Genomic DNA, 12,825 nt, shown 5'->3' on the forward strand with positions numbered 1-12,825 from the left:
TTGAGTGCTCATTATAATGTTTATTAGAACACTTACAAAACAAAACATGAAAACGAACGACCGCACAGTATTACAGGCTAAACACAGCAGTTCAAAAACAACTTCCCACAAAGGACAGGTGAAAACAGGGCTACCTAAGTATGACTCCCAATCAGCAACAACGATGTACAGCTGTTCCTGATTGAGAGCCATACCAGGCCAACACAAAGAAATACACAACATAGACAGAGCATAGAAATACAAAACATAGAACATAACCAAAAACCCCGGAATACTCTAAACAAACACCCCTCTACATAAACACATATCCCAACAAACCCCGAACCACATAAAACAAACACCCCCCTGCCACATCCTGACCAAACTACAATAACAAATAACCCCTTTACTGGTCAGGACGTGACAGATATGGACCACGAAATTGACTCAATAGTTTGCTGTATTCACAAAATATAAGTTTACCCTGGATGTACAATTTAGAGTTGAATTAACTTGTATACTAATATGAGGTTATGTTAACAAAATGTCCCGTGTTGACATAACTTACAATTTTAAGGCAGTGGGTTATAACACTTTACAGTGTTGGTATTGATAGAAGCTGTAGACAGAGGCACCATCTAGATGACAGATTTCAGTAAATGCAAGATGTCATATTAAGAACTTAAATCTCAATGCAAATAGGTACGGATATTGCTCATATGTTTCTCCACATATGGCAAAGTAGTAGAATCATTATCTGATTCCTACTCGGCTTGATCTGTATTTACACTAAAGCACAGTTCAGATCACTTAAATATGTTGCACTTTTCAGTTTGAAAACAACTTTGCACCACAGGTCTTTGACTGTTTCTCTCTTTTTCACTTCCTCAATTTTTAATTTCTCATAAGGGGGATCAAAACCTCTGCCTCAAGTGGCCCCACGATCGTATATTTTTCCACAGAGGCACCATAGCATGTTTCAATTTCAAAACAATTTTCAGTTCCAAATTCTGCAGCAAGAGTCTGAGAAGTAGAGGTTGAGAGGAATTTGCCAAATCTAATTTCTTGATTTAACTGACCCTTGTAAACACATTTGGTTCCACGGTATACGGTTTTCAAACATTCATTGGGATTCTTTTTTTCTTTCAGAATACGTATGGCATCAGACAGCAGAAAAAGCCATGCATAGAACTCAAATGTTTTTGCTTTATATTTATCTTTTCCCACACGAACTGCATCATTGAGGGTTTTGTACAAAACACCAGAGTACAACTTGATTGCAAGAATATGTTCAACTGTAAATTCCCCATCAGACTCTTTGTTGTCAAGAGCATCATAATGGTCTGTCCAACGAGTTCCGAAGTCGTTCGTATTGGCTGTAATCTCTTCTTTCAGGTACACTTTCACCTGGTCAACATAGCTGGAACACAGCCCTTGTATGCATCGTCGACAGATGAAAGTGCCATGTCCAGAACTGTGTCATGCCTCACCTTGGAGAGGAGAAAAAGGATTTAGCTATTTCACCTTTTTAGGATTTAAAATTCATTTTAAACATTCAGTTAGGGTATGTGACACATGCACACACACAAACATACCATTCCATTCACCATGCTGAAGGTCAATGAGAAAACAGCCAACACTGCAAACTTCACCATCTTCACTGCAATCTAGAGTATACTCAAAGATGATCCTAGTTATTATCAGGTTACAGCTCTCTGGTGCTTGTGGCTGTGATGTTACCAAGTTGCCTTCACTTTGGTGCGCCTCCCTACATCCGGACAGTAATTTATCCTGTATCTGCAATTTGCATAGCTAAAATGCCACTTCAGTACAGGTCTCATTCATACAATACAAACTCGCGTGCCAGTCTCCCATTGGCAGTTTTGAATCTATGTTGGTCTTATTCCTCTACCCTTTTTTGGAAATTGAGCATTGCCCAAGGAAGATGAAAACGGACATTTACATGTCACTTGACATCATGTTTACTCCATAACTCTGTACTGAGTAGGACCAGTTTGATACTGTATTTTAGCTGAGCTTCTACTGTTGTCAGTACTCAATGTTTGTTTTAGCTCGTTGCCTCTAAATGAATAAAACAGCATAACATATCTTTTAAATCTAGCTTTTGAATGCTGACACAAATTAATCTGATGTTTTAACTTACATTGCTTCTAGACGCCCGCCTATGCCCAATTACAAAAAGTAATGTATGAACCGCTAATTGTAACTCTAATGTCCCTAGGCGTTGTTTAACTGGGCTATCTTCTCTCTATCTCACTCGTGACCATGATCCCCTTCACACCACTTGAACAATTTCAGGCTTATTCACTGTTTGTTCAGAGCTTAATCAGGTGCAGTCCAGGACCAGGGTTGTGGACCAATGACCTGCCGGCCAATTTGCATTTACAACTAACGGGCCACTTCAGTTTAAGTCTCGTTCATACCCACAAACTCTTGTGCCTGTCTAGTTACTAGTTTGTTTTAGAATAATGTAATACGTTGGGCTCATTCCTCTCTCCTTTTCTGGACATCAGAGGCTGACTTCTCCTTCTGCCTGGACAGGTGTATTGACACAAGGCGTATGGCTCATCTTGATAACGTACTATAGGATAGAGTCATTACCATATTGCTCTTCACATGAGCCATTGCTGTTGAGTGGTTGTAAGTCTACCCTGGCCAACGCTTCTAGGCTCCCCCTTACATCCTCCCAATACAATACCACAAACAGCAGGCCTTGGGTCTATTTAAGACACTCCTGATGTAATGGAATGTCATTCCTTGAGCACTACAGATACTGTCATGTCCCTAGTGCTATTTACATCTTTAAATCTCATATGTATTTACTCTATTGTAACTGGTATACACATTTAAAGAAGACTGTGGCTTTAAGGCCTTTGATGATGAGTTGATGAAATGTTGAATTGAGTGTTTTTATTGCTGGGCTTGAATAATTGCCTGCATCTGTAGCTCTCCAGGACTAGAGGTGGTTACCACTGATGTAGAGAAGAGAGGTAGCTGAAAATAGTCGGTCTGTTTTATGCATGAAATGCTGCTCCCCTCTGGTAGTTGTGGAGAATGCACAATGTAATCACTTGTTGCCGGTGGTCTTTGAATCCCATTGAACTGCTTTAATTGTGCTCAGTCATGCTTTATTGATGCTTCAGGGCAAGTGCTCAAAATATATGATAGAAACATAATTAAATATAAATTACACCACATTAGTGAATACATGTTTCTATATTGACACAGTTACAGTAAATGCTACAATACATATAGTTACAGTAAATGCTACAGTACATATAGTCACAGTAAATACTACAGTAAATATAGTTACATTAAATGCTACAGTAATTACAGTTACAGTAAAGTATACAGTAAATAGAGTTACAATAAATGCTACAGTACAAATTGTAGTATTTGAACCCAGGTGTGTAGATACTGTAACCTATGATGAAGTTGCTGGGAGCAGGATTTCTATATTAGATTTAACCCTGTGTGGGCATTACATTATGGAGCTAAGGACCTGGCAGAAGAAGAACAATGTGAATATACAGTATATAACACAGGTCTACAGTGATGGGGGAATCCACAGGGAACAACCATGCATAAGCAACCCAGCCTGTTTCGTTTCACTCTCTGAATGAGAGAGAGCTTCATTGACTAACATACAGTTCGACTGCTGTATTTTCCTAAACAGCTTTACAATTCAGATTGTACTGGAACCCTACACTCTCCAGTTTGAAGAGAGATTTACAGTTAAGAACATTCTGGCCTTTTTCCTTTTTGGTAATTTTGAACATCTCAAAAGGTGGTATCAACACCTCCTTCTCCTGTTCTCCCAACACTGGGTAGGACTTGAGATAAGCTCCTGCACATGTCTTTATCTCAAAGCAGGACTTCTCTCCAAATGATTGACTAATTCCCTTGTCAAGAGAGCTCGAGGCAAAGAAGCCGAATCTGATTAGTTGGTTAACTTTACCGCCAAACTCCATGTTGGTTCTCCGGTATGTGGTGTGACAGCCCTGTTGGTTTTCTTTCAGGAGGCGGAGAGCATCAGTCAGCAGGAAATGCAGGGAGTGGAACTGGAAGGAGGTTGTGTACTCTGTTCTATTGGTCCGGACTGCTTGGTTGAACACTGGGTATATCTTAGTTTGACCTCCTGAGTAAGCACAGATAGCCTTGATATGATCATGTGTAAGTTTGTCTTTAGAATTGTACTTGGATTTGTCCTTTTGGAATCGTTGCTTCACATTTTTTGCACATCCTTCTGCCTTCATCCAGGCTTGTTTGAAGAACCCTACATTTCTAATTTCATGTTCCAGATATTCCTTCTGCACCTTGTTGTGCATTTGTTCAGTGCAGCCATTATACATGTCGTCAACACAGTAAGGGACCATGTCTAAGGGTTTGAGGGAATTGAGACCAGGCTGACGGAGATGAACCTTCAGAGAATAAGGAGGGGAAAAACAGCCCAAAAACAAGAGGAATGGTTTATGAAAACGTTTAACTGTAGCGATCTTGTTCACAGATGAACTATAGCACGACCATATGCTGGTAATACCCTTTCATAACAAGGTTCTCATCTCAAAATCCTATAGTTCTACAGAACAAACAAACAGAACAATCAACTATCCAGTTGATGCTGGATAGTGAGCAATGCTGAAAAGGCCTATGTGCTAAAACACTTCCAGAAGTAATCTTCTATTTCTATGTTCCAGATTGAGAGATCATCTTACCATCTTGGAGTCCACACCCAGAGACCAAGCATGGAGGACACACAGCACAGCAAAGGTTAGGATGTTGTCTCTCCCCATGACTTTAACAGCACCTGTACTAAAACAACATGTATGGAGACCATACCAATCATCATAATAATACCAAACATGATACAACATAGCTTTGATATTATTCACTTTTAATAAATAGAAAAATGGGATTAATTGCAATAGCACCATATAGGAGCTGATAAACAAACATACTGGAAATCATTATATTCATTATACAAATAGCTTATAATGATCTGGTAGTTGAACTTACCAGACTGGAGCACGACAGAGGTAGTTTTGTATTGTTCAGCTTCAGGACTTGTGTTTTGCAGACTCTCTGATAAGATCTACTTATACCAGGTGAGAGAAATTACTTTGCAAGCAGACATAACCACAAACCCTATTCCCACACTGAAGCACCAAGATAATACGTGAACAAAGTCATGCAGACCCTGTGTGGTCAGTCAGTTGTCATCAGTCTCTCAGGTTGTGTGACTGGTTATGACCTCACTGGATGAGTTCCAGGATTTTTCAGTAGCATGTAGGAGTTGGCAAGACAGCATAAACATATCTGGAACTCATCCATTGATGTCATTACCAGCCACACAACCTGAGAGACTGTGACCATGACAACTGACTGACCACATGGTGCAGGGGTTGACTAGCTGTTTTCCTCTAACAGGTATCTTTTCTCAGAACCCACATTAAAGTTTGAGGACCTCTTGAAGGTGCGAAACCGTCACTATCAGCCTGAGTTTGGTGCAAACCACAACCACAATGCAAACAACCTGACAAAGATAAATGTCATTCAGACTCCCAGATGTAACTATGCAGGTGTCAACATTACTGTATAAGATACTTATTATATTTTCCATCTCTTAGAGATATGTTTTATTGTAGTGTCAAAACAACAGTTAGTGTCAAAGCAACCTGTGGATAGACAGTAGATGTTATGACAGTTAACCTGTGGATAGACAGTAGACGTTATGAAAGTTAGCTGTGGATAGACAGTAGATGTTTTGACAGTTACCTGTGGATAGACAGTAGATGTTTTGACAGTTACCTGTGGATAGACAATAGATGTTATGACAGTTACCTGTGGATAGACAGTAGATGTTATGACAGTTAACCTGTGGATAGACAATATGATGCCTATTTGTTGCTGCGTGCAACTCAACTGCAATACAGTCGGCCTGGAACGAGACATCTCTCTCCTCGTTGTGGTTGATAGATTGAGCACTACTGAGCTCTGACCTCACAGATACAGGAAACTACTAACCCTGCTGCTGCTCTCCCTCCCATCTCACTCTGACCTCACAGATACAGGAAACTACTAACCCTGCTGCTGCTCTCCCTCCCATCTCACTCTGACCTCACAGATACAGGAAACTATTAACCCTGCTACTGTTCTCCCTCCCATCTCACTCTGACCTCACAGATACAGGAAACTACTAACCCTGCTACTGTTCTCCCTCCCATCTCACTCTGACCTCACAGATACAGGAAACTACTAACCCTGCTGCTGCTCTCCTTCCCATCTCACTCTGACCTCACAGACACAGGAAACTACTAACCCTGCTGCTGCTCTCCCTCCCATCTCACTCTGACAGAATCAGTTTTCCAGTCTACTTGTTAATGTTTGGCCTCAAGTCTATTTCAAAGCCATGACTAAGTGTTACTTCTCTGTAAAACTATGTCTGTAACTATGACTCATTTTAAAGTCAACAATAGGTTTTTCTATATGTCCTACCTGCATGTACAGTGTTGACAGTGTTGATCAGATGAGCCACTTTAGCTTCCTATTTGAGGTGCAAGTTGCTAGGGGGTGCTGCTGCTGCTTACCATTTTAAACCAATCAGAGAACAACTTGAGAACTAGTGGAGTTGCTTTAAGTGCGATGTAATATATATTCTGTAGGTTTATACCAGATTTACACATAGTGGATAAAGAGGACAGAAGATATAATATTGCTCAATGCTTTTCTTTGCTGGTTTTATTAAGTTCTTGTGCACATGACAACAAATCAGAACATATGACCAGAGACGTCATGCCCATATGGGAAACAGGGGCACGTTTTAAAAGGTCTGAATACTTATGTCAATGTGATATTTCAGTTGTTATTTTTATATATATTTGCAAAAACTTCAAAAACCCATTTTTGGTTTGTCCTTATGGGTTATTGTGTGTAGATTGACGAGGAATTTATATCCATTTTAGAGTAAGGCTGTAATGTAACATAATGTTGAAAAAGTCAAGGGGTCTGAATACTTTCCAAATGTACTGTATGTATTTTTTTTACAGGGCAAATGTGAGGTGACACGTGCCCCTGGATAGACAGTAGATGTTATGACAGTTAACCTGTCGATAGACAGTAGATTTTATGACAGTTAACCTGTGGATAGACAGTAGATTTTATGACAATTAACCTGTGGATAGACAGTAGATGTTATGACATTTAACCTGTGGATAGACAGATGTTATGACATTTAACCTGTGGATAGACAGTAGATGTTATGACAGTTAACCTGTGGATAGACAGATGTTATGACATTTAACCTGTCGATAGACAGTAGATGTTATGACATTTAACCTGTGGATAGACAGTAGATGATATCACAGTTAACCTGTGGATAGACAGTAGATGTTATGACATTTAACCTGTGGACAGACAGTAGATGTTATGACAGTTAACCTGTGGATAGACAGTAGATGATATGACAGTTAACCTGTGGATAGACAGTAGATGTTATGCCATTTAAAATCTACTGTCTATCCACAGGTTAACTGTTAACTGTCATAACCTGTGGATAGACAGTAGATAACCTGTGAAAAGACAGTAGATGTTATGACAGTTAACCTGTGAATAGACAGCAGATGTTTGACAGTTCACTGCCACTCTATGGCCTCTGTTGTCTCTGCCAGTCAACAAGATGGCTGCTGAAAGCTTCCTTCATAACCAAGTCCGGCCCCCTCTCTCCTCCAACACCACTCATGAAGTTGGCCACGTTCCAGACTGACTACATTGAAGTCGCCTGCCAGATCTCACAACTACTGGATGAGTGTTTAACATATCAGTTAACCACATCATATGATATAGCGATCTGATGCTCATTTGTCGCTGCGTCAAACTCAACAGCAATATAGCTGGCCTGGAACGAGACATCTCTCTCCTCGTTGTGGTTGATAGATTGAGCTGTACTGTGCTCTGACATCAGACACAGGAAACTACTAACCCTGACAGTGTTGATCAGATTAGCAATAGAGCTTTTAGCTTCCTATTTGACGTGTTAGTTGCTAAGGGGTGCTACTGCTGCTGCTTACAATTTTAAACCAATCAGAGAACAACCTGAGAACAAGTGGCATTGTTTTTAATGAGATGAAATATTATCTTCTGAAGATTTACAACGGATTTACACATGGTGGGTAAAGAGGACAGGAGATGTAAAATTACTCAATGCATTTCTTTATTTTTTATATTTTTTTACACACATTCTAGTGCACATGACAACAAAACAGAACGTACCATCAGAAACGTCATGGGGCACGTGCACCCTCACATTTGTCCTGTAAAAAAATATAGATATACAGGACCAGTCAAAAGTTTGGGTACACCTACTCATTCAAGGGTTTTTCTTAATTTTTTTTACTATTTTCTACATTGTAGAATAATGGTGAAGACATCAACACTATGAAATAACACGTAATCATGTACATGTAGTAACCAAAAAAGTGTTTAATCAAAATATATATTATATTTGAGATTCTTCAAAGAAGCCAACCTTTGCCTTGATGACAGCTTTACACTCTCTTGTGTGTATGTATGGTCAAAAGACTATACATTACCCGCGTCTAGCTAGGACTCCCTCCCACCCGAAGGCCCAACTTCCTGCCTTTATCCCATCACTAACACACTTACCACAGTACGATGAATGGGCAACAGGGGGAGCCAAAAACTTAGGTAGAGGTTGTTACAGGTGCACTGATAACAAGGGAATATATCTCAATCAGGTAAATATAAATCATTGAGGTACGTACCTAATATTTCATCACACATATATATATATACACACACACACACATACATGGAGCTCTGAATGTTCTGTCTTTTATACAAATATGTCTAAAACAGCTTTAACATAGACTCTACCAAACATACATTCTACCAAACTAGTATCTCCCTACACTACTTCAGACAAACTATGATTTGCATATGTAAGTAGCCTTGTCTGAGCCAGAACAGCAAGAGGCTATCTTCTGTAGCATGAAGAAGCTTGATGTACAGTACAATTACGCCCCCTGGACAGGATGCTAGTGCTTAAGGCCTTATCCCCTGTTAGAGCCAAATAGCCAATTTGTATACAATAACCAGAGCGTTATTAGTTGTATTATTAGTGTGAAGCCATTATTGGAGATGAATACCCCCTTGCGGCCGGTGCGGTGGCTACAGGAGGAGGAAAGGTTGTTTGAGGGAGGAAGTCAGGCCTACAAGGAGGAGTCTTGGTTAGACGGGGGAGCAGTATAGTTTTTTGACCGCACTTACTCACATGATTTCTTGAATTTACTGCACACAATAGCCTTCATTTATTGCCTTTTAAGTTATTAGAAAGTCTGAAAGTCCCAAACTCTCCCCTTGCACTGTGTGGTCACTGGTCAGTCATGATTACGGTCACTTAGGTTGTAACAAAGTTATGGATGACCACTGGTTGCTATTTGTCAAATTTCCAGGAAAAGGTGTGTTTAGTTTAGGCGGAACCACATTTGTGAATATGTTTGCAGCTCTTTGAGGATGTGTGACCATCATCTTCTTGATTAAATGACAGTGAACTTACCAGAACTGGAGCCCGGTAGAGGTTGTTTTGTAGAAGACTTGTCACGATCGTTATATAAATAATCAGACCAAGGCGCACTGGACTGGGCACCGGCGCCGAGGAAGGCTCCGGCCATGGAGCGGGACTGGACGCCGTGCCTGGACTGGGCACTGGCGCAGAGATGCTCCGACGCCGTGCCTGGACTGGGCACTGGCGCAGAGGAAGCTACCGCGCAGAGGAAGGCCGGCCATGGAGCGGGACTGGACACCGTGCCTGGACTGGGCATCGGCGCAGTGGAAGGCTCCGGCCATGGCACCGGCGCAGGAAGCTCCGGGCCGTGGACCGGCGCAGGAAGCTCCGGGCCGTGGACCGTCACTGGAAGCTCTGGACCGTGGACCATCACTGGAGGCTCTGAACTGTGAACTGTCACTGGAAGCTCTGAACTGTGAACCGTCGCTGGATGTACCGGGCTGGGAAGGCGCACTGGAGGCCTGATGCGTGGAGCCGGCACAGGTTTCACCGGACTGATGACACGCTCTTCAGGGCGAGTGCGGGGAGCCGGCACAGGACGTACCGGGCTGGGAAGGCGCACTGGAGGCGTGGTGCGTGGAGCCGGCACAGGTTTCACTGGACTGATGACACGCTCTTCAGGGCGAGTGTGCTGCAGAATACACCTAACCAACATCTCTCTACGATCTCCCTCCTCCAATTGCTCCATCGACTCCCAGACGGTCTCTGGCTCTGTCCTCGGCTCGGCCGACCGCCCCAAGGGCCCCCCCCAAAAAATTATCTTGGGGTTGCCCTTGGGCTGTTTGTGGCCGCTGACCCCGGCGTCGTCGCTGTCCTCTTTTACTCCTCGGCGACTCCCGCCAAGGAAGGGTCTCGCATCCACCCATTATCTCTTCCCAGGTCCAACTCTCCTTTACCTCCTGGGCACGCTGCTTGGTCCTGACATGGTGGGATATTCTGTCACGATCGTTATATAAATAATCGGACCAAGGCGCAGCGTGAGTGGAATTCCACATTTTATTGATTGTGAAACTTCAAAATAAAAGAAAAAAGAAATAAGGATGTGAAGTACGTAGCGCACACATAAGAAACAAAACAATATCCCACATCGCAGGTTGGAAAAGGAACACAGTAAGTATGATCCCCAATTAGAGGCAACAATTATCAGCCGCCTCCAATTGGAAACCATACACATACACCAACATAGAAACACTTAGAACCCCCCTAGTCACGCCCTGACCTAAAACACCATAGAGAACCCCGAGGGCTCTCTATGGTCAGGGCGTGACAAGACTTCAGGTTTCCTGTCTGCAGACTGTCTGAAAAGGTCTACTGATTTTATTATTATTATTATTTTGTAACTTTATTTAACTAGGCAAGTCAGTTAAGAACAAATTCTTATTTACAATGACGGCCTACCCCGGCCAAACCAGGACAACGCTGGCCCAATTGTGTGCTGCCCTATAGGACTCCCAATCACGGCCAGATGTGATGCAGCCTGTATGCTTGGTCAGAGAGCTGGCTCTATAGGTTAATACCAGATTTACAGGCAGTGTATAAAGATGACATGAGATTTAATCATTCTCAATGGGTTTTTTTATTGGTTTCAACAAAAGCTGCAGGGCACATTTTAAAGCTCCTTTATTTCAATATTTTAAAACCAAAACGAAATGACAATGTCAGGAAAGAAAATCATACAAGCACAGAGAGTTGTTCTTTACAGGATCATTACAACTGTGATATGGAAATTGGTTAAGATTCCTCATTGTATCATTGTATCATTGTTTCAGGGCAGAATGATCAGTGAAATACAATAATTATCAACATAGTAAAGAGCATTATGTAGTCTGTATCCGATGCTCTGATGAATGTATAAAAGCTGCTTCTCAGATTTGATTCTGCTCCATTGTAAACCCATCTGCAGTTCATGTTGCTCTTCGATATTCCGGTGCTATTTAGTGTGTAGACGACATCACACCACGTGTTTGTCTGGACAGCAGTGATTCTAAAGACCTCATAGGACGGGATTAAAACCTCACTCTCATTGATATAGGCAAAGTAATATGTCAGGTTAGCATCGAAACATGTGTTGATCTCAAAGCAGGACGTGTTGCCAAACATATGTAATGACTTATTTAAAGAACTGGAGGCAAAGAATCCGAAACGGATCTCTTTGTTTAGAACATTTCGATCAAAATACACATTGGTTCTACGGTAGGTGGTCCTACATGTTTGACTTTGTTTGAGAATCTGAATGACGTCAGTTAGATAGAAGTGCAGGGAATGGTACTGGAATGATCTTCCATACCCATATCTGCCTTCTCTAACTGCTTCGTTGAAGTCTAGGTAGATGGATTCGGATGGAGGTTGGGGTTTGTTATTTGTGTACGAATACATAGAGACGGAATGCAATTTTTGCAGACCATCTTTTGGAATGGATGCATGTTTCTCTGCTATGTCCCAGGCTCTTATGAAGTTAGTGGTGGTGTTTTTCTCATGTGGGAGGTAGTAGCCATCCACCCTCTTAAAGGCTTCGTCTCTGCAGCCATCGTATTTGTCATCAATAGAATTTGGTGCCATGTCCAGCGGGAAAGTCGTCTCCTTCTGTAACAGTGATGTCTTAATTACTGTAGATACTCCTTATACAGACTTAATGGGTGACTGTGTACCGCCTTGATAAAATGTCTTCCAATCCCTTTGCTTTAAGGATACTCTAAAATTGTAAAATTGTAAAGAAATTGACTAATTACACATGACTAAGACCATTTCATCTGAACAAATTTCAAAAACAGAGTAGAAAATAATTCTCATAAAAAACGTACTTTGTGGCTACAGCCCCAAAAGAGAATGTAGAATGTTAACAGATCAATCATTGTGGGTTACCCCAGAGAGTCACTTGACATGCATCCATCTAATTAACGTAATAAAAACATCCACATCAAAAATCCGCCTGTTTAAGCCAGAGATATCTGTTTTTGCAGGGGCTGTGTCTCAATCCATCGCATCCGCCTATATCGGTCTTCCGCATCTGCAGTGGAAAGTGGCTGAGCTACAGCAGTGTTTGTCAGACCATGAACCTTCCCGAAAATCGGTCTTCTCATGAAAACGTCTGTACCGTCCAAATGGTTTGGCCTACAAACCCGTATGACCACTATGAAAAGGTGAGACTCACAAGCGTCAAGGGAGTTGTCTGAAAGTTAAAAAAAAATGTATGGATGTAGTTTTGTGTCTTAGATATGGTTAAGACACTTCAAAACCTTATT

The 12,825-nt window shown here is 41.6% G+C and overlaps 2 protein-coding genes and 1 long non-coding RNA gene across 3 annotated transcripts; all 3 read right to left on the reverse strand.

Moving 5' to 3' along the window:
* LOC123744289 (uncharacterized) lies at positions 1-1,733 on the reverse strand. Its single transcript, XR_006770873.1, has 2 exons — positions 1,575-1,733; positions 1-1,469 (listed from the first exon to the last, which is right to left on the reverse strand). It is a non-coding gene; the product is annotated as an uncharacterized lncRNA (long non-coding RNA).
* Positions 1,734-3,661: 1,928 nt separating this feature from the next.
* On the reverse strand, positions 3,662-4,414 carry LOC123744290 (erythroblast NAD(P)(+)--arginine ADP-ribosyltransferase-like). The gene has a single exon (XM_045723224.1). The coding sequence runs from the start codon at positions 4,374-4,376 to the stop codon at positions 3,669-3,671; it is 708 nt and encodes a 235-aa protein (XP_045579180.1). The 5' UTR covers positions 4,377-4,414; the 3' UTR covers positions 3,662-3,668.
* Positions 4,415-11,362: 6,948 nt separating this feature from the next.
* LOC106610414 (T-cell ecto-ADP-ribosyltransferase 1-like) lies at positions 11,363-12,435 on the reverse strand. The gene is made up of 2 exons (XM_014209781.2): positions 12,385-12,435; positions 11,363-12,166 (listed from the first exon to the last, which is right to left on the reverse strand). Exons 1-2 carry the CDS (start codon positions 12,433-12,435, stop codon positions 11,363-11,365), a joined length of 855 nt encoding a protein of 284 aa, XP_014065256.2.
* Between the last annotated feature and the right edge of the window lie 390 nt (positions 12,436-12,825).

This window comes from Salmo salar, chromosome ssa08 (assembly GCF_905237065.1).
Source record: "Salmo salar chromosome ssa08, Ssal_v3.1, whole genome shotgun sequence".
Taxonomy (NCBI): Eukaryota; Metazoa; Chordata; class Actinopteri; order Salmoniformes; family Salmonidae; genus Salmo; species Salmo salar.

What these genes read in the sequence shown, in the direction of transcription:
- LOC123744290 (XM_045723224.1), bottom strand. Translation starts at nt 4,376, where the DNA reads ATGGTCCCTTACTGTGTTGACGACATGTATAATGGCTGCACTGAACAA.
- LOC106610414 (XM_014209781.2), bottom strand. Translation starts at nt 12,435, where the DNA reads ATGATTGATCTGTTAACATTCTACATTCTCTTTTGGGGCTGTAGCCAC. An exon ending in TTTGGGGCTGTAGCCACAAA is followed by an intron (nt 12,167 to 12,384) that starts GTACGTTTTTTA and finishes TCACTGTTACAG; the next exon opens with AAGGAGACGACTTTCCCGCT.